General features: G+C 40.4%; 1 protein-coding gene across 1 annotated transcript; it reads right to left on the bottom strand.

Moving 5' to 3' along the window:
* Nucleotides 1–3979: 3979 nt before the first annotated feature.
* LOC121315468 (histone deacetylase 2-like) lies at nucleotides 3980–15558 on the bottom strand. Its single transcript, XM_041249583.1, has 14 exons — nucleotides 15425–15558; nucleotides 13142–13254; nucleotides 12896–13013; nucleotides 11927–12001; nucleotides 11679–11817; nucleotides 11281–11422; nucleotides 9732–9824; nucleotides 9534–9642; nucleotides 8726–8866; nucleotides 8096–8204; nucleotides 7040–7170; nucleotides 6580–6735; nucleotides 6375–6432; nucleotides 3980–4399 (listed from the first exon to the last, which is right to left on the bottom strand). The coding sequence occupies exons 1-14, from the start codon at nucleotides 15477–15479 to the stop codon at nucleotides 4369–4371; spliced, it is 1470 nt and encodes a 489-aa protein (XP_041105517.1). The 5' UTR covers nucleotides 15480–15558; the 3' UTR covers nucleotides 3980–4368.
* Between the last annotated feature and the right edge of the window lie 9031 nt (nucleotides 15559–24589).

The raw sequence follows: 24589 nt of genomic DNA, 5'->3' as shown, positions 1-24589 counted from the left end.
TTGCTTAAATAACACCAGATACTGTACTTGACACAGGACTGGCTATTGAGCATTGTAATCATGAGAATGAGAGAATAATATCATTAATTAAAAATGTAGCAGGTTCTGAACAAAAACAAGAGCTAAAACAATAAGGTAGTTGTAAATAATTTAACATGTAAATCAGGCTAGTTGTTTCACAGTACCTATTAAACAAACTTGAAAGTAAATATAAAAATGAATCTTGTATGAGACTTCACCAAATGTATGGTTCAGTTATATCTATTTATTGTCATACAGCACCATCTTGTGGGGGGTTTACAAATTACACCAGCCACTTGTATGTTACACTAAATCTGCAGCTAAAAAAAACCCACCACCACCAGAATATTATTGAAAATGTATTTCAATATTTTCAAAATTAAATGCTTAAACAGGATGCTGAATCCAAGTTTGTTAAATTGGTGTTTGGCTATTTCAGGATTCTGCTGTTATATAGCAATCATTGGCTCAGAATCCATGACAAAACGTTTAAGAAAAATAGCCAAAGTACAAGGGGTCTGTAAGATGTGAATTTTGCCTACAAGTGACAATAAAAAAATAAATATTATGGATGTTGTTCCATCTTTAATTGAACTTCCATTTGGTACATTCTGCAGAAATTAACATTAATATTCTTATTTTCCCATGTGTATTGATATTTGCACATTGTAAGGCATTTTGTTCTACTAGGCATGCAACAATATTTTGATATCTATCACATCTCATAATGCTAATCATATTAGCAATTTTATAGAACATTTTATAATACCGGTTTATTCTGTTTTGCATCCGAACATAAGTAAGTGTCCAGTATTTTGTTACAGCTATTCTTAATCTGTTGGACTCTCAGACCCATTCACATTGCACAGAGGAACAAGAATGTCCATTATCTCCATTCCTACTTATTCTAGCGCTTGATCCCCTTAGCTGCAGTTACTTGGAAGTGTAATGGGATATAAGGATTAAGACCTGAGGGTACAACTACTAAATTACTTTCCTATGTAGATGACATCGATATCTTATCAAAGGGTTTTTAGTTAAACATCTGGTTATACAATTAACTAGAATAAATGTGAAGCTCTCCTACTTATCAAAGCACATTGTTCCTATTTGAAAACCCAACATGGTACATCTTAATTGGTTTATTGCAACAATCTAAAAAGTAGCGCAGTAATTGTGTTTGATCCAGTGGTTTGTAAAGTACTGACGAGTCTGCAGGAGACTGCTCCAAATACAACAAACCAAACCAATTTAGATAGGTGAGTTTTAAAGATGTTCTTAATCACAATGAGCTGCAACAGTTTTCTGCCTCCTACAGGATTGGAAAACACAGTACATTATAACATTCCTTTCAAATCCCAGCCATTGTGACTGCAGATACCAGACTTATCTTAAAACACCATAAACAATTACAAATCCAAATGTATATATATATCTATAATATATATATATATATTAGCTATCTATTATATATATCTATATATATATATATATATATATACACACACACACACACACACACACACACTCGTAGTCAAAAGTTTACATACCCCAATGGAAACTGATCATTTCTAGACATTTTTCAAAAACAAATATTTAGGAAATATTTTGCACCAAAAGAACAAGTAGAAGAATTGTGAGGAAGGTTAATAACAATCTGAGATTGACTGCCAAAGATATTCAAAGTGAACTGGGTGCAAGTGGGACTGGGGTTTCCATTTCAACCATAGGTCGAGTATTGCATGGTGAAGGTCTCAATGGTCGCAGGCCAAGGAAAAAGCCACTCTTAGGTAAAACGTCACACGGACAATAGCTTAAAGTTTTCAAAATGGCATTTGAATCATGGATATGAGTTCTGGTCAAATGTCTTTTGGAGTGATGAAACAATAATTGATCTATTTAATCATGCTGATAGCTGTTACGTTTGGAAAAAGTCTGGTGAGGCGTACAAAGAACACCATAATGACACCAGAAATTTAGTTCCAATACATGGTAGAAAGAATTCCACAGCATACCAAAAGATATTAGCCAATCATCTGAAACCCTCCACTACAAAACTTGATTTAAAGCACAACTGGACGTTCCAACAACAACAACGATCCAAAGCACACATCAAAATCTCCTTCAGAATGGTTAAAGAAGAACAAAATCAAGGTTCTGGAATGGCCGAGTCAAAGTCCCGATCTAAATCCAACTGAGAATCTTTGGTATGAGTTGAAGAAGGCTGTGTGCAAGAGAAGTCCTCGGAATTTGAATAAACTGGAACAATGTTGCATTGAAGAATAATGATTTTTGACCAAAAAATCATGCCAACAGTTAATTGACAAATATCCTAATTGTTTAAAATAGGTTATTGCTAAAGGTGCCTCAACTAACTATTAATTTCATTTTCCTTGTCAGGGTATGAATACTTTTGAATTAGCATTTTTGCTACAATTGCTACAATTTTTTTTCTCTATAATTATTTGAGAAATTTCTATAAATCATAAATTTGCATTGGGGTATGTAATCTTTTGACTACAACTGTATATATTTTAGAAACATTTTTATAAAAAGCCTTGTGCCAAGAAGGCACCAGCAATTAAATATGCAGATATACTCTTGCACTACGTGTATCAATTACATAGACTACGCAAATAATCCTCCACATTAAAACAAAAATGTAAAAATGCTGTTAAACAAGCCTGTCTTCGGAGCAAAGGTTGTGCCTCTGAAAAAAAACGATATCCACGTGTGCAGTAAAACTGACAGTCGAACAATGTGTGTGCTATATTTACATTGAGGCTATATTCAACAGAGAGTGTGTTTTGGAGCGGCAGTACAATTCCTCACAACCCGTATTCATTAATTTGGCGATAGCAATTTCAATGCTATACCCACATGTAACCTTGTTCTCAATAAAACAATTTTATATTTCCAATCCACTGTACAAATTGTTGTATTCATAGGAAAAAAAGAAAAAAGAAAAAACGAAACGATAACCATTGAAACACTTCATACTGCTTCTGACAGAAATATAATGAACCTTGGTTGTAAATCTCCTTCCTGACCTGACAGTTCTTTCCCCGGGTCGGGAAGTCGGTCAGTCTGGAAAAAGGCGAGACGCCGTTGCAAAACGTATCGACTTGGAAAGGAAACAATGTAGCAGCCGCAGATTGTGAAGGCAGCTGCATTCGTTTGCCAAGGGGTCATGCAGAGAATCGTAATCAGTTCCTTCGCTTGGTTTGTGAACTTGAACCTGAAGGACCGTGAGAGACGCAGTAACCACTGCTGACATAAACCTGTTTTAAGAATATTTGTGAGTGTTTTGTTTATTTGTGTCTGTTCGTAATTATCTGTGTTTATAAACCAGATGGCCAACACATACCCGGAACTGTTGTCTTGGGGCAGCACAAAGCTGGATCAGCACTTTCACTTGTATCACTGTAAACTGTATTGTACCACAATCACTAATTCACGCACTAAACTGACTTGTGTATTTGTTTTGTGTCTAATGTGGGAATACAAAACAGGACTATTATTTTGGGACCAGTCCAGGGATAATAAATGTAAGTAATACACACCGCTGTATTACTTACCAGCATTATTATTTACTGTTTGTTTTGCCGTCAGGCACTGGACACAAGATATAAAATAAAATAAACCTTTTGCACCTAGATTACAATTGTCTGTCTGTTCTTTGATCACCTGCACACTATTAACCACTTTGTCACAGTGCTATACTTAGAAAAAAAGGGTAATAATTCAATGAGAAACATTTATAAGACATTGCAGCATTGAAAAGATTTCTATTTTAAACCTTAGTCACTGAAAATGACATTAAAGAAATGTGTATTTTTAGTTTGGCAATTGTGACTTTATTAATCATGTTTAAGCATGCAAAGCTACCCCTCTTACTGTGTTACAAAAGCTTCGCACAGCTGATCTCGATCTCAATTAATTGAAGCAAGCTGATTTGTTTCTACTGTAAAAAGTTTATTGAAATGCAAAAGAAAACTTAAACAGATTTAGTATGCATACATTATTAACTGGTCTGGTAACATTTAAACACAAACATGTATAAAAAGGTAAGAAAAAAAATGCACACTTGTAAAACAATTTACCCTTACAATTGCAGAGGTTTTAATGTATTAAATACTTAATTTAATCCTATAAACAATAAGCAATGACAATACAAAACCTTAGCCTGCTTTATAAGAGAACTGTTTTCTCCTCTGCTTTCTAAACACATCTTTTTTAAAAAAAACTGTAAAATAAATATTTAAGTTTTATTAAAAAAAAAGGTTCCATTATTTCCAAATAAGCTCTTCATTATTTCCATGGCTTACTTGCAATAGCAGTTCAGTCTCAAGCATTACTTGGCTGCTCTGTCTTAACGCTGTTGGTGAAAAGAATGGAGATTGGTCATGTGTAGAGTATATAAACCAAACAATGTGCTGTATCTGAGACCACCGTGCAAAAAGTGCATGTTGTTTAGAGCAAGTCAATCTCTCATGCATGGTTTCAGGTATCAGTGAAAGGCAGAGGCAATTTAAAAACATCAAAACTACAATATATTTGGGTAACTACACTGAACAAAAATATAAACACAACATGTAAAGTGTTGGTCCCATGTTTCCTAAGCTGAAATAAAAGATCCCAGACATTTTCCATATGCACAAAAAGCTTATTTCTCTCAAATTTTGTGCACAAATTTGTTTACATCCCTATTAGTGAGCATTTCTCCTTTGCCAAGATAATCCATCCACCTGACAGGTGCGGCATATCAAGAAGCTGATTAAACAACATGGTGCACCTTGTGCTGGGGACAATAAAAGGCCACTCTAAAATGTGTAGTTTTGTCACACAACAATGACACAGACGTCTCAAGTTTTGAGGGAGCGTGAAATTGGCATGCTGACTGCAGGAATGTCCACCAGAGCTTTTGCTAGAGAATTGAATGTTCATTTCTCTACCATATGCCTCCTCCAACGTCATTTTTGAGAATTTGGCAGTACGTACAACCTGCCTCACAACCACAGACCACGTGTAACCACGCCAGCCAAGGACCTCCACATCCGGCTTCTTCACCTGCGAGATTGTCTGAGACCAGCCACCCAGACAGCTGATGAAACTGTGGGTTTGCACAACCGAAGAATTTCTGCACAAACTGTCAGAAACGGTCTCAGGGAAGCTCATCGGCGTGCTTGTCGTCCTCACCAGGGTCTTGCTCTGACTGCAGTTCAGAATCGTAACTGACTTCAGTGGGCAAATGCTCACCTTTGATGGCCACTGGCACGCTGGAGAAGTGTGCTCTTCACGGATGAATCCCGGTTTCTGTCTGTACCAGACAGATAGCAGACAGTGTGTATGGCATCGTGTGGGCGAGCGGTTTGCTGATGTCAACGTTGTGAACAGTGCCCCATGGTGGCGGTGTGGCTATGGTATGGGCAGGCATAAGATACGGACAATGAACACAATTGCATTTTATAGATGGCAATTTTAATGCACAGAGATACTGTGACGAGATCCTGAGGCCCATTGTCGTGCAATTCATCTGCTGCCATCACCTCATGTTTCAGCATGATAATGCACGGCCCCGCACACAATTCCTGGAAGCTGAAAATGTCCCAGTTCTTCCATGGCCTGCATACTCACCAGACATGTCACCCATTGAGCATGTTTGGGATGCTCTGGATCGACGTGTACGACAGCATGTTCCAGTTCCCGCCAATATCCAGCAACTTTGCACAGCCATTGAAGAGGAGTGGGAAAACATTCCACCTGCCACAATCAACAGCCTGATCAACTCTATGCGAAGGAGATGTGTCGCGCTGCATGAGGCAAATGGTGGTCACACCAGATACTGACTGGCTTTCTGATCCATGCCCCTACCTTTTTTACATATTTTTTTTTTAAAGGTATCTGTGACCAACAAATGCATATCTGTATTTCCAATCATGTGAAATCCATAGATTAGGGCCTAATTAATTGAATTCAATATTCCTTATATGAACTGTAACTCAGTAAAATCTTTGAAATTGTTGCATGTTGCATTTATATTTTTGTTCAGTGTAATTTGTGTTTCCATTTAGGAAAGATCCTTCCAGTTAATGGCTTTGATCTTTATCCAAGCTTTAAAAACTCTGCACTATATTCTGTTTCAAGACCGCAAATCATTATTAAAAACACATAAATCTTACAGAAAACATTTTAGAAACATGCTCTGTCCAATATAATACTTTAGAATAAACCACAATCACCACCAACCTGATTACACAAGTATTTTTCATAGCTGGCATTCAATTACACTCTTTCAAAAACAAAAACAGCAAACCTATATTTACACAGAAGTGAATGTATGAAACTCCTACCTTTTGTCATCTGTCTTTTCTGAGACACTATTTCTAGATTTGTCTTCCTCACTCACTTCTGTATTAAACACAAAACAGACAGGAGTCAAATGAACTTGTTTACAAACAGTGCTATGGTCAGTAGAAAACTGAATTCATAAATAAATTTTAAAAAGTGTGCAGTATTCGACTGTGCAATAAATCTAGTCACAAATTGAATACAAACCGGCTTTCTTTTCCTCCGTTTCCTTCTTGTCTTCGTCTACTCGAGCCCTTTTTGCACTTTTCTTGTGATTTGTAACATTTCTCCTTCCACCTTCTCCTTCATCTTCAGAGTCAGAAAACTCTTCATCACAGGCTATCCTTTTATCAGATGCTCTTACTAAACAAACAAAAAAAAAACATTTAAAACTACGACAAAAGGGTTATAGCAATGTTAAGTGGAAATACATTCATATTTGGTGAACATAAACCAATAGGTGGGTTGCACCGTCAGTGGTCAAAAATTTTGTCACCAAACTTAATAGGGGGAACATTTCACATTGAATTACTGAGCATTGGGTTGCAATAGTCACGTGCACATATATGAAACTAAGAATCTTAATTAAGCCTTATGAAGTGATGAGAGTATTTAAGTAACCTAGCCATCAAGATGTGTATTACTAGCACTGAATGCTAGAAATTACTTGAAATGCGTTTATCTGGGTCTTCCTCATCCTCTTCTCCACTGTCATCTGCAATGGCGTCCTCTGGAATAGCCTGCATCTGAACTCCTGGGGCATGGGGCAGCATACGCAGGTTCTCAAACAAGCGCTGCCTGCAGAGAGGAAAGTGTAAGCACAGCACCCAGACTAGCTGCAGTTACATCACACTCAGATATGTGCCAATATGATCAAATTCATAAAAACTGAAAGAATGATTTCTAGAGGAAAACTACGATGATATTCCCTACCAAGAGTACATATGTAAAAAGAGAGTGACATTTCTTATATCCCCAGATTACATTTAGTATCTTGTGTTAAAGGTGACTAAACAAAATCTATTAACCTTCTGCGGTCCTATGTCGGACCAGGTCCGACATTACAATTTTCCCTTTCCAGTCCGACATCATCAAAAAGACATAAAACACAGGTCTAGTGCCGAGAAAACCTTTCACTGGCTGAGTGAGACCGACAGGAGTCAAATGAAGGCGAAAAAAAAGAGCGCACCCCATGCACCACACAGAACACAGACATAAACAAAGGAGACAGCTGCTTCTGCATCCAGCGCTCAAAGAATATCACTGACATTTCAGAGCTTTTTGAGATGTTACAGTAGTAAAATAATGACTTGGATCACATTATTGAGGAGTTTGATGATAAAACGAGTGATCAGGAGAGGACTTATCAGTATGCACGACTATGAAGAGGCATTTGAAAAATACAGTAAAACAAGGGGTTGGGATTGGCTGGAGATACGGTAGAGTGTTCTTTTGCGATTCAGTGCCTTTTAAACCTGTTTTACTCTGGAAAAAAAATGTAAATGGCGCGTGTAAAATAAACAGCACGTGTGAAAATAAACTGGACTGGATGCGCCTGACAAACACTGAATAAATGGACTGCAAAAGGGTTAAAACAAACCAAAAAAATAAAAAATAATTAATCCATAACTTTAGAACAATCAAGTAAACTTTAAACTGTTATAAAATAGTACCCCCCCTCTGATTAAACTAGATAGGAAAAAATAACCTGAATAATCCTTACTTGATCTTGTCCAAATACTCTTGGGTGTTCTGGTTTGTCATGTTGGAAGGACTGATGTGCAATTTAAAATCTGGTCCGAAGTATTCAAAATAATCATTGTAGGGAAGCTCTAAAAAGTAGGAAAAGCAGTCAGATTTGAAATGTACACCAGCTGCAGTCAACGTGTTTTCTGATTGGCGGTACATGAAGACCCATACCCACAATAAACAGTTATTTTCACAACTGAAAGAGCTTTGCATACAATCGATATTTAAGTAGTAGCCCCAAATTAATTATGTCTGTCTCAATTTGAACTTTATCGCTGTAACACATGCACAACCCACTCTCCTTCTCTTCCATAGATAGTGAGTAACATATTAGAAAACAGAGGATTAGCTAAACAGGTAGGTTGTGGGATGCAGCGATTGGTTAAAACAGACACCACAGCAGCCGAGAAATGGTATGACAAGGAGGCCCTTAGTGTACACCTTGATATTAGGACCTAATCAGGGGGAGAGGGTTGGTTGACCCCACACACCAAAAAAGTGCATGTTAAAAACACAGCCTAGGTGAAAATAAGCACCAACTGATTGGACGAACGCGACAGCGTGTCCACGGAAAACGTACATAATGCTCCCCAAGCCAACATACCATTAGGAATTTCTGAATCTAGTGCTACAGCAGTCTCGTATGTCCAACACCGAGCAACATTACGAATAGTGTAGCCCCCTCCTCCCAACATCAGCAGAGGCAGGTTGAAAGTCTTCATATACTCAACACATTTAGCATGACCTGGAAATGCATCAAGCAAAAACACATTAGCAACATCACACACAACACTCAAGAGTTGTAATAAAAAAAAGCTTATTGAAAAATAAAGTTTGACAATAAACAACTATTTCATAACAGGCACTATTTATTGATCTAACCCAGCATTGCTCCAATGCTGCCACCAGGGGGATTATGTGTCAACAGCAGGGTTTGCATTCTGATTCTTACTGTCAGTTATAAGGGCTAGCCCTAATGTCCTCAGTCACCCTGACTTCTGGTCAACTGACTCCTCCTATTGGCCAGGTTTTGCTGTTAAGAGCTGTTAATTGCCTGGTCTTTGACAGTGCTCAGATTGCACAGGCATCAGATACTCTGCTGAGAAGTCTACAGTTTTGGTGAATAAAAATCAACACCAATTTATGTCAGATCCTTTGTGACAAGCAGGATTATTGTTATGTGAAACTAACTTTGCTATTTCAATCCTTCCACATGCTCAGTCTTTGTTCAGGAAGATTGCTGTTAGTTTACTGTGAAATTATGTATACATGGTCCTATAAAACTACAACCTTTGGTCCTGTTCGTGTAGGATACGAAGAACATCGTATGCTGCTTATGTATTTATTTCTTAAACCTCTCCCTTGTTTTGGACTCTGCATGCGCGCACACACACACACACACAATGGCTTACCTTTGATTGTGAGATTGAAGCATCCAAGCCTATCTCCAGACAGCGAATCTGCTCCACACTGCAGCACCAGAGCACTGGGTTGAAACATTTCCATAACTTTTGACAATACCTACACAGAGAAGGAAACAAAAAGAAAAGATGTAGAAAGATATACTGCAAAAAGCAAATACATGCTCTGAAAATTAACTTGATACCTACAGGTTTAAAAATCCGTTCGTATGATTCGTCATCTATGCCGTCCCTCAGTGGATAGTTGACAGCATAGTATTTGCCCTTCCCTGCACCAATATCCTGTGAAGTAAACAGTGAAAGATTAAATTTCTTTTTATAAAAGCTGCAACAGGCTAGTCATTTATGTGATGTGAATTCAACTCCTACTGTATTTATAAGTGCATACTGTTGAGATTTATTAAAAAAAGAGGGTATAAGGGGAATGGCATCTGTGACAGAGATCAAATGATTACTGGTGTTAGATCTCCCCCACGACCTGCGAGAGCACTGTATACAGAAAACAGAGTTCTTTGGACTAGCTGGCCCGACAATTTACTCCTAGGGTAGAAGTCGGCCAGCTAGAAAGGGGGCGAAGCTACGGTATACTCAACCATTGACCCGGAAGGTTAACAGAGTGGCATCCGCGGACTGGAGGAGCAGGTGTGCTAGTTAACCAAGGGGTCAAGGTCAACAGTATAAATAGGGAATGTAACTATGCAATCTGTTCCTTGCAATGGTTATGATATTGACCGAAAAGACCCGAGTGAAAACTAACCGTGGGTGTTTTTTGATTGTCTGTCAGTCTGTCTAAAGGCTACTTTTTAACTTGTTTGTTAGACTAGATGGCTAACACGATCCGGAGCTGTCGCCCATGGCCAGCACAAAACCTGGGCAACAAAAACACTGTTTGTCCCGTATTATTGTATCTTCGCCACCTGCCCAGCAGCACTCACTGGGAGAGGTGACCGTGTTTGGTGTTCTGGACTGTGTTATTATTTACGGGACTGCAACCCTCCATATTCCTGAGCAGTACTTACTACACTGCACCTGCATGTACACTTACCGCTTTGCCACAGCATCTCTGGTTGAACAGTTTTTAAACAAAGTAAAATGTATGTGTGAAAATCTGTGTGACCCGGATCAGTGATACGGTAAGAAGTAAGACAGTTTGTTTCTGTTGTACAGCATCTGTAATGGAGGTTTATTGACAGAATAATATAATGCAGCTGCATTCCACCAGTGTAAAAGACAGCACATGATCTGTATCTCTGCTGTGGACGTAGATTAAAACTTACTCAAGTATGAAGCCAGTATGTAAAGGCACTGGGTCTTCCTTCAGAAACCACAAAGTCAAGGACCACAAGATGCCAGGCATATACGTTCATAACAATTCCATAACAATCGCTTCTACTTCTCAAATGGTGTATGAGATATGAGCAATTGAAATAGCATTGTTGGATTTACAAAACTATCAGCTTCCCCACACATGAATGCTTAATTCAGTGACCAACTGTCTTCCGAAACAAGTAATAACAAAACATGAACACATTATTTGAAGTGGACTACCCAACATAAAAGAAAGTCTGAATTCTTAAATCTTGTCTCGAGCAAGAAAAGGAAGTATATTGGGAAACTGATAATTAGAACACATACACCAACGTATCTCCTACTGAACAAGTGCCAACCTGGGCTGACAAAGTGTGACTGATTACTTTTCTTACTGACAGCCGACAATTCAACAATAACTCTCACTTACCCGCAGGTCACCAGTACCGGGGAAGTATTCGCCATATTTATGGAACGAAACTGTCATGACACGGTCTGTTGTATAGAATGCTTCTTCAACACCATCCCCGTGATGAATGTCGATATCGATGTACAACACTCTCTGATGATATCTGAAAGATTAAATATAAAAAAAGATACACAAGTTGCATACCACCTTAAAAAGGGACTAGACCAACATAAACACACTGGCATAAGTTACAGATGTACAGTACAGTTTAAAAAAGGCAGAAAACCTCACATTATTATAAATGAGTCCATAAAATGTTAATCAAGTTACTTTGAGACAAAAGACTTGCACATTTTATTGAAAGGTTAAGCATCCATGTTAATGTCACAACTTCAAATTGGTCCTTTGAAAGCACTTACTTGAGTAGCTCGAGGATGGCAAGGACAATATCGTTCACATAGCAAAAACCTGAAGCCTCAGACTTCTTAGCATGGTGAAGTCCTCCAGCCCAGTTGACTGCAATATCAGTCTGCTGCCTGTTCAATTTCACTGCTCCAGCTTATGAGTTACAAGATATTATTATTATTATTATACACTATACTTTCATGTTGTAACTTGTATCACACAAGCATGAATAAACAAATGCAAGAATTGTTTTGACACTTACCAGCAGAGCCACCTGTGGACAACTGGCAAAACTCAAACAATCCGTCGAACACAGGGCAGTCTTCACCAACATTAACTATGGAAGGACACATTATAGAACTGTTTAGGGTGCTGTGGAAACCGCACTCCAAATAGATACAACTTGAACATTTTGACGACGACGGAAATGCACACAGCAGGTTATGAAGGTTGATATTTGTGGTGAATTTACAAACACAACGTCCGACTCAACTAGTAAAAAAGTAAAGTAATGATGGGACTGCAGTGTTACCAACATTATAATTCCAGACACTGAGTGTTTATAGTTAATGGTAGTATAATGCTAAGAATCTCTTGCTTTTCTGTGTTCTTTTTAACTTGGTTAAACTGGGCAGGCTGTTTGACATGAAATGACAGCATGTAAAAAGTGAAACAATTCCCTAATCACACCACATTTTCTGCAACTGAATTAATTCTGTCCAGCTAAGGGCTGTTTTAGACCAATAACAAGATGAGCATTGATCAGTGTCTATCTGTACAGTTCAACTGGTGCTAACATGTAAATAGCACACGCCAGAGATGCATCAGTCAAGACGGTAAGTTAAGACTTATAGAATCGGATATGGTTCTACTGTATCCTGCAGACACTACCACAGCCAGAAATGCTTGCGCACATAAGAAAGGTTACAAACGAGAGGAAGCCATTCAGCCTATATTGCTCGTTTGGGTGTTAGTAGCTTATTGATCCCAGAATCTCATCAAGCAGCTTCTTGAAGGATCCCAGGGTGTCAGCTTCCACAACAGTACTGGGGAGTTGGTTCCAGACCCTCATAATTCTCTGTGTAAAAAAGTGCCTCCTATTTTCTGTTCTGAATGCCCCTTTGTCTAATGTCCATTTGTGACTCCTGGTCCTGGTTTCCTTTTTCAGGTCAAACATGAACAGCATTTATTTGTTATCAACATAACATCATAGACTGCATTACATGCTTACATCTTTGCATTTGTTTGCTGTATTCAGACATATTTTCTGATCTTATGGATCTGAGGAATTTGACATAATCATCACTGTGGTACTTTGTCATTTCTTCCACTGTAGCTTTGTGAGGTCTCTGAGGAAAAAAACAAAACAAAATGCAACAACTGTTTAAATTATGTTTTGTTTTTTTCAATCCAATAAAATGAATAAATGTTCAAAACAAACAGTATGCATAAAGTAAATTGCAAGAATAAAACATACGTATATCTCCATTTTTCTGTAAAGGCCATAGTTTAACAGGAGGTTGTGAGTCATGCGTATTCTGTGAGGTTTCATAGGGTGACCCTGTCCATAGTAGTAGTTTCCAATGTCACCTAAAAATAAAGCATTGCAAGTTAATACAGTAGCTGCTATTGAGACTCATCCATGAAGCAGTGTTTCACAACAGTACATATGAGGCAACTCGTCTATTTACACACCCAGCTAAAATGCAATTCCAGCAGGCTATCATCTAACTTTACTAGCAGGAAGAATGGATGAGATGGGAGAGTGTGGAACAACGCAAGATCGTCTGGCAAGACTTATGGACAATGGAACAGAGCAGGACCAGTTTCCTCATCAGATCAACATATGATCTCCCATCACCACAGAACCTAAACCTCTGGGTGGGTGAGGATCCCTCATGTACTTTGTGTTCATAACCTGCAATATTAAGGCACATTTTGACAGGATGTAAGGTGGGTCTTAGCCAAGGGCAGTTTACTTGGTACCATGACCAGGTGCTGCAATGTTTGGCCTTAGCATTGGAAGACAAGGTTAACCTGACCAATAAGTTGCCACCAGTTCCATCAAAGCATTACATACAAAAGGCAATAATTTCACACCGAGAATCTTCACGACGCTCCACTGTATCCCTGCCACCGGGTATAACAGTCAATTAAACAAATACATTAGAATCCAACCTCCAGTGTGCTGAGGTGAACAGATAAGGTGGTGAGCTGATTGCCTTCACTGTCAAAGGAATCCCTTCTATAAAAACCAACTGTGCAAACTGCAGTACAGTGGCTACCTGCAAAGTCTCAGTAGGTGCATTCACAATACAGACTTTTGTCATTCTGTGTAGAAAACGTTCAAGTTCGCCGTCTGCTTGACCTTTGCAGGATTTGACATCAGAGGTCACGCAGACACTATACCGGCTGCACAAATCATGCAGCTTCTGAAAGCTGCTACGCTGGAACAGCTGCGACTTCAAAACAACAGAGGGGCGCTGACTGACAGAAGGGCACTGGTAACCACATACAGTCACCTACTGCCACCTAGCCAGAAGGTATGAATAACACAAAATCGCTTTCTAGTTATGAATTTTTTTTTTTTTTTTTTCCCGCCCATGAATGACATAGATACGGAAACCCTTAAGTACACCCCTACAATCACTGCCCATACAAATATCATTCATGCTATTACAATTCCTAAAAGTATCATTGCAAATGACTAAAAGGAATTTTGTATTAAGTTATTACAAATTAAAAAAAAGCTTCCAATACCAATAATACAAATAGATATGTTTAAATTATTAAACAGTTTCATAATTATAATACCCTTGTTTGCTCTGCCAACATTATGGGAAATTAGGGAAATTAGTACAGCAGAAAATTATGAAGCAAACTATTTCAGTTAAGTTTAGTACAATAGATATGGCTATTTTGAACACAATGTCATCGTATATATGTGTCTAATTAACGATGATTCAGTGAATGAAATAAGATTTCTATGTATCTTTATCTTACTACATACAATGGGGCATAATTGGCTGATAGGCATTTCTATCAGCACCCCATTTCTCCCTCGCAGTCTGCTCTGCTGCAGTTCCCACACCAAAGCTGTCCACGCTCAGTCTGCAGACTTTGGCTGCAGTCTAGCCGTCGAACAAATGTCTTCAACGCACCCCATGTTTTTGAAGGAGACGAGCATGCGCAGTTAAGTAACTGATCCAATGATTTTTCAACTAAAGGCCTTGGCGGCAATGAATGTTTTAAGAACACAGTGTAACTTTTCAATATTATATTGCAAAACGCCTTGAAACAACCCTTCAAAAGGATTCACATATGCATTAAGTATTTCTTTTCAAGAGCCTACTGCGATTTTTAAAATAATAAAACATTCTACAAACTGCAGTGCAAATGCCATTAGTAGTGTTCTCCAAAAGTATGGCTACTAATACACAGACAACTGCACACAGGTTAAAGTTAAACCATTTTCAAACAAACCGTCGGTCAGAATTGTTTTATTTATTACTTGTGTAAAAACATATATATCACAATGCAGTTCGTTTTCGTTTTCCTAACAGTGCTTCATCTTCATCTGCATCATCATCATCATCATCATCATCATCTTCTTCCTCCTCCTCCTCCTCCTCCTCCTCATTATTAGTGCATCAGTTAAAAAAACAATGTTGTTAACGCTCAGTTGGGGGGGGGGGGCTACTGCGTTTTTTGTGTTTTTTTCTTTTTTTTAATTTGTATTCATTTTTTGTATTTTACTTACCGTCGTAGTAATAGCAGACTTTCTTCTTACTGCCTCCCTGATGCGTGTATGCCATTACTGTTTCTTGTTTTGTTGTTTTTGTGTGTGTGTGTGTGTTGTACGATTGCGCGAAACACACACAAACACCAGCTGAAATAAGCAGCACCAGGAAAGAAAGAAAAAGCAACTGGGGCGTGGGGCGGCGCAACTGCTACAATAGGGGGATCCAACTCACGATCACAAAACTAAACTATAATTGTAGAAATGTTTATCGATTTTTTAAAAGCTATTGTTAGACAAGTGTACGTTTTATATGTTTATTTTGTATTTAATTAAATACATTCTGACAAATTACAAAATGATGTCTGGTCATTCGCTAGCTAAGGGAATGGTAGAACCGGCTGCTTGGGAGTTGCTTTGGACCGGCACAGAACACACAGGTTAAAAGCTACAGACTCAACAGAGGTTAGCGGATTTGTTATTGAAAATTGCTACTTTTTAGTTACTCTAATTAACAATGAGGGTTAATATATATATATACAGATATAGATTATATATATATATATATATATATATATATATATATATATATATATATATATATATATGTATGTGTGTGTGTGTGTGTACGTTAAAATCCAATGTTTCATATATTTCAACTTCGGGTAGGGTACACACACTCAAACACAAAATTCTACCACAAATATTCATATAAAGATGTCTAAACTTCTTTACAAAATATAGTAAAACAAAATACAGGTGTATCATACATACAACTAGCTCTCGTTGGACTCGCACAGTTTCTTTTTTAAAGCACCCAAACACAACAAAAACAACAAAAACAACTGTCCTTAAACGGAACTAATTCAACTAAACGTCATGTTACTCCAGTCCATCATTCTCTGTCTTGAGCTTCAGTTTCCACTGCCCAGTGATGTTACTGTTCTCAGGCTCATTCTCAGGTGCGTGCTTGTTGAGCATGGTGCGTGAATCCCGTCAAGCATATGGGTCAAAAGAAATTAAGTTATTTATTTTGGATTGCTATTCATTTTATTATAATAATTCTTGTGTTTACCATGAATTTCATGAGACTGAACAGACCTAATGAACTAGACAATCTGATTTGGCAAAACCGTTCCACCTTCCTGCAGTGTTTCGATTGTTCAGTCGAAGACCAGCCCGGTTTGATCGGCTAACAGTTCCGTTTCAGTTCAAAGTTTACCAACAGTGTCATTACGTATAGGATATGCCTGCCCATTGGGTAGGTATTGCTGAGCTCTCTATACCAGAGCTGTCGGTAGGACCCTTGTTGGGATGATGCACTCAGTCCCGCCCACCGAGGGAATAAAACTATTATCCAAAGGAAGCCATTTCTCTTTTTCCTTCCCAAGACGGTACGGTAAGATCTCTGTGATGAGCTGAGCTTGTTGATAGAAAAGAGCTTCTCGAGTCAAATCAAGTTGATTGTATTTCCCTTGCATTAGTGCTAAAAGCTGGCACGCCACTTTCCCGGAATCAACGACTTTGAAAAATACGAGCCTTTTTGCCTTTCTGTCTTTCAGTGACCTCCTCCTTTGTGTAGTAGGCTGCTCTTTGTGTCTGTCTTGTGTGTGAGCGACCTACTGTGCAGTCTCATGTGAGTGGTTGTCTATTCTTTACACAGTAACCATAGTACACAGTTCCTCCACGGGGCTAGGCCTTGCCGTATGCCCACTGTTGAGTGACTCTTTGGTACCGTGGCGCACACAAAGCCCATGATACTTAGGTATCTCGGTGCACATGTGCTCAGTGCATACGGCACACAGTGCCCAGAGCCTCAGTGTCAGTGCATGGTACACGGTGCACACTGTGCTTGGCCACCGCCTCAGACCTAGCGCAACAGCTCACGGTGCTGCACAGTTCTCTGTGCACATAGTGCCATGGTACTTGGTGCACATGGGGCTCAGCATGCATGATGCATGCAGTGCACAGTGCACACGCTGCTTGGTCTTATACTAGTGCATACGGTGATTCACGGTACTCAGTGCACGGTGCGTGGTGTTAAGTACCCTCAGCTATATTGCTAGTGGGTGAACGCACGGCATTCGCACTTAGCCAGTGCTTGAGTTTAGTGCACTTAGGCAGTGCAAGTGGTGTTTAGTGCATGACCCATGCACAACACCAGGCCCATGTCAGGCAAATCTGGGTTCCATCCCTGCATTGCCTGCAACGCCTATATCCCACAAGAGGACAAGTATACCATCTATGCACGGTGCTTGGGCGTTCAACATGCCACTTTGGCCCTCATGAGGGACATGGCCTGTAGCATCTGTGAGGCATTCCAGCCCCGGGTGAAAGAGGCTCGTTTGGAGAGGGCGAGCTCCGCGTCCTCTATGGCCAGACTGTCGGCGGCTCTGGGAGCCGCAAAGCCCCTCCTCCATGACCTGTCCCAATTCCCCCTGCTAGACATCTCCGATGTGCAGGCCGCCCACAGTCGCTCCCCATCTCCTCGAGAGAAGGGTGAAGCGTTCAGGGCAGGTAAGGGACATTATGGACCATAAGGCCCAAATGGCCCAGGTCCTAGAGCTCTTGGCTAAACAGGCGCTGTTGACCCAGGTCCCTGTCCAGGCCCTTTGCAACCCCATTTGCCATACCCCCCCTCCCCCAGGGGAGTTCATGGTGGATGAGAAGATGCGGCTCAGCTGGCATAAGAGGACTTGCTCTCAGTAGTGGCCTCTGGAAGGAGGCCTCCTCCTCTGACATGCAGGTGGACGATACCCCTGCTGAGGAAGGACCAGTGCCCCCCTGTTGTCCAGCTCTGTTTTGGCACTCATGGGACATGCTGCAGCTTTCCTGCAGGTCCCCTGGACACCAGTGCCAGAACCACGCCGGTCTGTTTTCTGGACACAGGTGATGGCTCCTCGCCTTCAGAAGTTCTTGGCTTTCATGACTTCATGGAGGAGGTATGCTCCTCCTGGGATCATCTGGCCCCGGGTGCTAAAACAAGTCGCACCACTTGCCTCCACAGAAGGGCCAGATAAGCTTGGCCTAGCGGGGTTCCACCCGATAGACTCCACCGTCGCGGCCCTAGTTAAGGCCCTGCCGCTGGGTGGGTTGGCTAGAGACCCGGCATACCCGAACCCTCAATGTATCAATCAATCAATCAGTCTTTATTTTATATCGCGCCTTTCATAGTGGACCACCATCACAAAGCGCTTTAAAGTAAGATGACAGAAACTCATCTCAAGTGGGCGTATGCAGCAGAGGCACAGACAACTTCCCAGTCTATTACACCGAGTGTGCTTACTGCTTACATGGATGGTGTTCTGCGCGAGGCTCCGCTCCCCAAGCTGGTAGCCATGGAGTTATGTCTCCTGTCCAGCACACTGCTGCAGATCTCCGGTCTCCAAGGGTAAGTATGCTCTTGGCCAGAGCCTGACTAGCCTGATTGTGGCTCATAGACAGCTGTGGCTGTTCCTGATAGACAGCTGTGGCTGTTCCTTGACTTGCCTATATCGACAGGACATACCTTTGGGCCAGCTGTGGAGGAGATCTTACAGAGATCCGACCGGGAACGCGAGGCCTCACGGCAAGTGGCCGCGTTGGTCCCTCGCCACGCCTCCGCATGGGGCAGGTCGAGCCGCTGGCGAGCTACTCAGATGTCACTAGAGCTACTCAGAGTCACTAGAACAGTTCCAGTCACCACAGCTCCATTGAGTGACCTAAGGCATCGCTTACAAGGCACACCAGCAGCAAGCAACCGGGACCAATCGGCAGGCAAAGGAAACGCAGGATATGGCCTGTCCACACACCAGGAGGCGTTTTTACCCTAAACAGCCACCCCAAACTGCCCTATCTCAGCCTCAGCAGCCAGAGCAGGGCCCCTGAAGGCTGGCGGCCTCAGACCCCCTTTTCGGCACAACAGGAACATGGATCTCCTCAGTCAGACAAAAGGCTCACTTTGGCACCTGGAACTGGGCAGGTTCCAGCTATGGGACTGGCCCCTGAAAGGGACCGCTGGTTAGTCCTAGGGCTATCAGATGCTGATGTGGGTACGTTGCAGAGTACTAGCAGATTCCACTAGGTCATTGTACACCTATATGTGGAGGTATTTCCAGGCTTGGTGTCTGTCTAGAAGCCATGACCCCATATCTTGCCCTATGCCAGTCATCTTACAGTTTCTGCAAGAACTGCTTGAAGCTGGCAGGTCACCTTCCACCGTGACGGTGTATTTAGCGGCTATCTCTGCTTGCCATGCCCCCATAGATTCAATGTCTCTGGGTGAGCAATTTTTTGGCTACCCGTTTTCTTAAATAAAAGGCACTGTGATTACGTCCTCCCAGGAGCCTTGATATTGTACTGGAGGCTCTCACAAAGGCCCCATTTGAGCCAATACACTCCATAGAGCTGAGTGCCTGTCTATGAAGACAAGTCTTTCGTCTCTGCACACCAACCCTGCTTTCCTCCCCAAGGTGATAACAGCCTTCCATGTTAATCAATCTGTGGAATTGGAGTCCTTCCATCCACCTCCGTTTGCTTCAACGGAGGATGAGAGATTAAATTTCCTCTGCCCAGTGCGGGCATTGAGATGCTACTTGCATAGGACAGAGCTCTGTGTCAATCTGACCAGTGTCTGTCACATTGGATTGTGGACACAGTGTCGACTGCATATAACAGTGCTGGCTTGCCCCCACCTGGTAGGGTAGCCGCACACTCCACTAGAGGGTTGGCTACATCTTGGACCCTCTTCAGAGGTGCCTTAATGTCTAATATTTGTACTGCGGCTAGCTGGACTACGCCGCATACCTTCTCTAGGTTCTACCATCTTAATGTGGTAGACCTTGCCTTGCCTTCTTGAAGCACAAGGGTCCTTGAGGGTGCAAGTTCACACCACTAACCTCTGGGTTAGACAGTGCTTGTGCGTCCCTCATATGCTGCCATTCCTTCTCCCTCGCGACGGCTCTGGTATACATTATCCCATACGAAATGTCATCTTCGAATCGAATTGAAAGGGAGCATAGGTTACTATCGTAACCCTGGTTCCCTGAAAGACAAGACGACTATCAACTGCGAGGTTGCATTGGTCACCCTCACGGGTTCGATGGAAAAAGAAAAATGGCTTCCTTTGGATGATAGTTTTAGCCCCTCAGTGGGCGGGACTGAGTGCATAATCTCAGGAAGGGATCTACTGGCTGCTCTGGTATAGCAAGCTCAGAGATACCTACCCAATGGTATACGTAATGTCATTGGTGGTCATCTTCTCTTTCAGGGAACCAGGGTTATGGTAAGTAACCTAACGTTCCACACGGTGAAACATGGCGGTGCCCCACTGGTACAGCTATGTCCAAAAGTTTTGTATCACCTACAATTTATGATTGATGCTAGAACAGAAATTTATCCACCTACTAAGCATAGTGAAACCATTCAGCTGTGCCAAATGATTCTCATATGTCAGGAGACCAGGACAACTCATGCCCTTCAAATGTCTGTGAAGTTCATTGTTGTATTAGTTTCATATACTGTAGTACTGGATCATTAAATGATTGTGTGATGAACACCAATCAGTCTAGCACCTGCGTACACATTTTGCTAAAATGTGTGTTTTATATAGCGAAAAACAAATCCATTTACTGTATCCCCTTTTCAAAGTGTCCATGTGACACTTTGATCCCTTCTGATGCCATCGATACTTATGTGATCTTGGTTGCCCATGTCATCAGTAATAATACTGCTGCTAATTGTTCAATGAAACCTTAGATTCCTGTATATTTAACCACAGCAGCCTTTACAGCTGATGCCATCTGTCAGCTTCTTAAGACCCGTTGACACTACAAAGCAAATCTTTTCAGCTAATCTGTGATTGAGACTCAAAAGGACCATTTGGCAATCAAAAAGTACAGTAATAAAATAAGAAGTGCCCTTATTTGTAATATATGCAAATGTGTGTGGTTGTGGTAATGTCTCATGTGATCCATTAGAATTATAAAATATGTGTTACAGTTGTGTGCAACTGTTCAGCAGCACTAATAAGAAAGCAGAAGGATCTAAATTAATTCACAAGGGCCATGGCTTGTGCAATAATTCTGTCCCTTAAAGCAGTTGCTGCATTGACCAACATGTCTATCAATACTGTCTTCCAAATCACAGAAGCCTTCTGCACTAGACAAGCAAAAAACCTTGTGTTTTCAAATCAATAATGCACATTGAGGGCAGTATCTTCTTCTGACGGGAGAGGGGAGACAAACATGGTTCCACTCTCTCTAGGGTTTTAACAAATGTATGTGATAAATTTGGTGTTCCTGTCACCTTCCTGCCTGTTGAATTTCATAATTTACTGCCCCAATTTTTCAGGCAAGTTCAAATGGCCCCTGCCATTTCGCAAACAATTTACATTTTGACGAGGGGAGGAGTAATAACACTTGGTCCCCTGGTTGGAAGGATCTAATGTGAGCATTCTGATTGTAGTGCTGCTCCTGCTATGCTGCGCCACTTTTAGGTTTTCCTTGGCCAATCGACTGACCAATTCTAGGCAGTCTCTCAATTCGAGCACATACTTCAATATATTCTGTGTTCTACTTTGATTTGCTTGCCAGCCCTCCTTTACTAAATTGAAAATGCCCTTTGGCTGTCTCCTATAGAGGAGCTCAAATGGCGAAAATCCTCTAGAGGCCTGTGGCACTTCTCGAACAGCAAGGAGAAAAGGAAGCACCTTTCCACCAGTCCATCTGTCTTAGGATGGTAGCCAACGTTCTAACGGAATGTATTTTTAGGGACCCATGAAGCTGCTGAATGCATTGAGACATAAACGCTGTCTCCTAGTCAATCAGGATCTCCCTAGGTATACCTACCTGAGAAAATAGTTTCACCGCTTCATTTGTCATTGACTGCGCACTGATGCTGTGCATCGGGGTAGCTCCACTATTACTAAAATGAACTGATACCATGAGTCTGTGCCATACAACGGGCCCATGATATCCATCCCAACTCGATCAAATGGAGCGGAAACAAGCTGCAGCGGAACTAGGGGTGCATGCCTAACCGCTTTAGTGGCCGTTAATTGTCTTAGGTCTAAGTGCTGCTTTTGATACTGTAGACCACTCCATCTTATTGAATCAACTTGAAAACACAGGAAAAGTGACCATATTACCTCTGTTTTAGCCTCTTTACACTGACTCCTTGTGCAGCATATAATGTAATGCACAGTTCATAACCTCTCTGTAACGCGCTTTGTGATGGTGGTCCACTATGAAAGGCACTATATAAAAATAAAGATATATTGATATTATCATATTATATACTATTCTACTGTGTTCTCAAAACAACAAATATAAATGATGTAGCACCTATTTCTTTTGTTCCTCTTGATATTTCAGTTTGAATTTGTTTACCTAATTCCCATATCCATTGAAAGCAAATATCATGTTTAAAGTTTTTTTTTAGTATCTCTTGCAGAGTTTTGAATCAATCATGTCTTGAAAACTCCTTACAAATTGCTCTGAATGCAGTTCCAGAAGCCATTCAGTTGCTGGCCACCCATAAATGATGTAGAAGATGTTGAAGCAAGCAGCAATGATGTAGTGTATTGTTTTTTCTTTGAAGTTGCAGTGATACTACTAGCTAATGTTCCCATTAATAAAGATAATATCAGTATGCAGCTGGCACACATGTTTTGCAATTTATTTTGCATTTACCAGACCCTGATTAACAGCTTTGCAGTACAGATACATACAAGTTAATTACCACGCTATTTAAAAAGACTCATTAACACATTGTGCATGTTGTAGTTAAAGAACAGAAACAAGTCTACAGTGACGGTTCTTTACATGGACAAGTCATGACAGTTTTCCTCACAATGTTTTGGCCGTACTTCTCAGGAATTGCGTTTCCATGTAGTTATGATTTAGGACGACAAATGGGGCCGTGCCAATGAAAATTACTGCAGTCATAGTGATTTAGGGGAGGGGATATTTAAATGTCCCTGTCTGCATACTAATTAGGGAAAGAACAACTTTTAATATCATGAGGAGAGCTTGCATGCATTGCCATGAAGATAAAAACATTTAACAAGATACATGAAATCATATGTTGCCGCGCACATTCTGAATTACGCCATGCATTAGCTACTTGTTTGTCTGGTTACCTGTCCAACACACACACACACACACACAAAATTATATAAAATATAATTTCTGCAAGTTTTACTGCTTACAATTTATAATTGTAGGTTTGTGTGTTTGTGGAACATCTAAAAGTTACATTTCATTAACACTAGAACTGCATTTTACAATACATGTTTTTATTTTGAACATAACCTACAATATTAAATTTATATATATATATATATATATATATATATATATATATATATATATATATATATATATATATATATCGCCTGTTTGTTATCTCTGCTGGACCTGGCAGCCATCAATTCCTTTGTATTGTAAAAGGTAGGAGAGATTTCAGAGATTTCATCTTGAATCTAGCCACAGTGCTTCAGTAGAAACATTTCGATCATAAAACTGCAAAGCTGCAGGCTGAAGCAGCTCAACCTGGATTCTGTGCTGCGAGTGACACACACGCAAGATAAAGTATATTTTACTTCGTTTTAGATTAAAAACTACTTTTATTTTTACAGTTTTGTATGTGCATATACTTGTTTACACACTAGTTTCTTTTGAAATGTTTATTATAGTTTCTTTCATTTTTTAAGTAGTGCTTTATATGTGGTATGTTAGAAAATAAATACATTTATGTTTAATTGTTAATTTAAATACGGCGTTTCAGCTGTGCAGATATTTGATATGATGTGGTTGACTAAAACTTTTGAGTTGTATCCGATAGTTTATCTTTCATTTTAATATTGATGGTGTTTAAAATGTACCAGCGGCTGTAGGTATGAGTATAACCGCGGAGGCTCTAGTGTTGAAGTAGTCCATAAATGTACAATGTGTGTGTGTGTGTGTGTGTGTATTGAGGGGGGTGTTGATGTTTTGTATGGCCTTTCTGCTGGAGATTACACAATATTAAATCAGAAAAACGGGATACTGACTGCTGAAACCTCATGAGCCACAAGCACGATTCCTGCTCCGGTTTACATGGGCTTTTACAGCTATTTTTATCATAAGAAAGCGTTTGACCCTGCCGTCAAAGTCGTGCTGACCAAAGGATGCTCTTTTGCTGTTTTGCATGACACCATCACAGATT

Source organism: Polyodon spathula, chromosome 5, assembly GCF_017654505.1.
Source record: "Polyodon spathula isolate WHYD16114869_AA chromosome 5, ASM1765450v1, whole genome shotgun sequence".
Taxonomy (NCBI): domain Eukaryota; kingdom Metazoa; phylum Chordata; class Actinopteri; order Acipenseriformes; family Polyodontidae; genus Polyodon; species Polyodon spathula.
This window is presented reverse-complemented; position numbering and strand designations above follow the sequence as displayed.

Bases quoted from the DNA above. Each gene is read 5' to 3' on its own strand.
- LOC121315468 (XM_041249583.1), bottom strand. From the start codon at position 15,479: ATGGCATACACGCATCAGGGAGGCAGTAAGAAGAAAGTCTGCTATTAC. The intron at 12,002-12,895 runs GTAAGCATGTAA...GTCCTTCCATAG, and splicing joins CAGCAAACAAATGCAAAGAT to TTAATGTTGGTGAAGACTGC. The intron at 11,423-11,678 runs GTAAGTGCTTTC...TTAATCTTTCAG, and splicing joins GCCATCCTCGAGCTACTCAA to ATATCATCAGAGAGTGTTGT.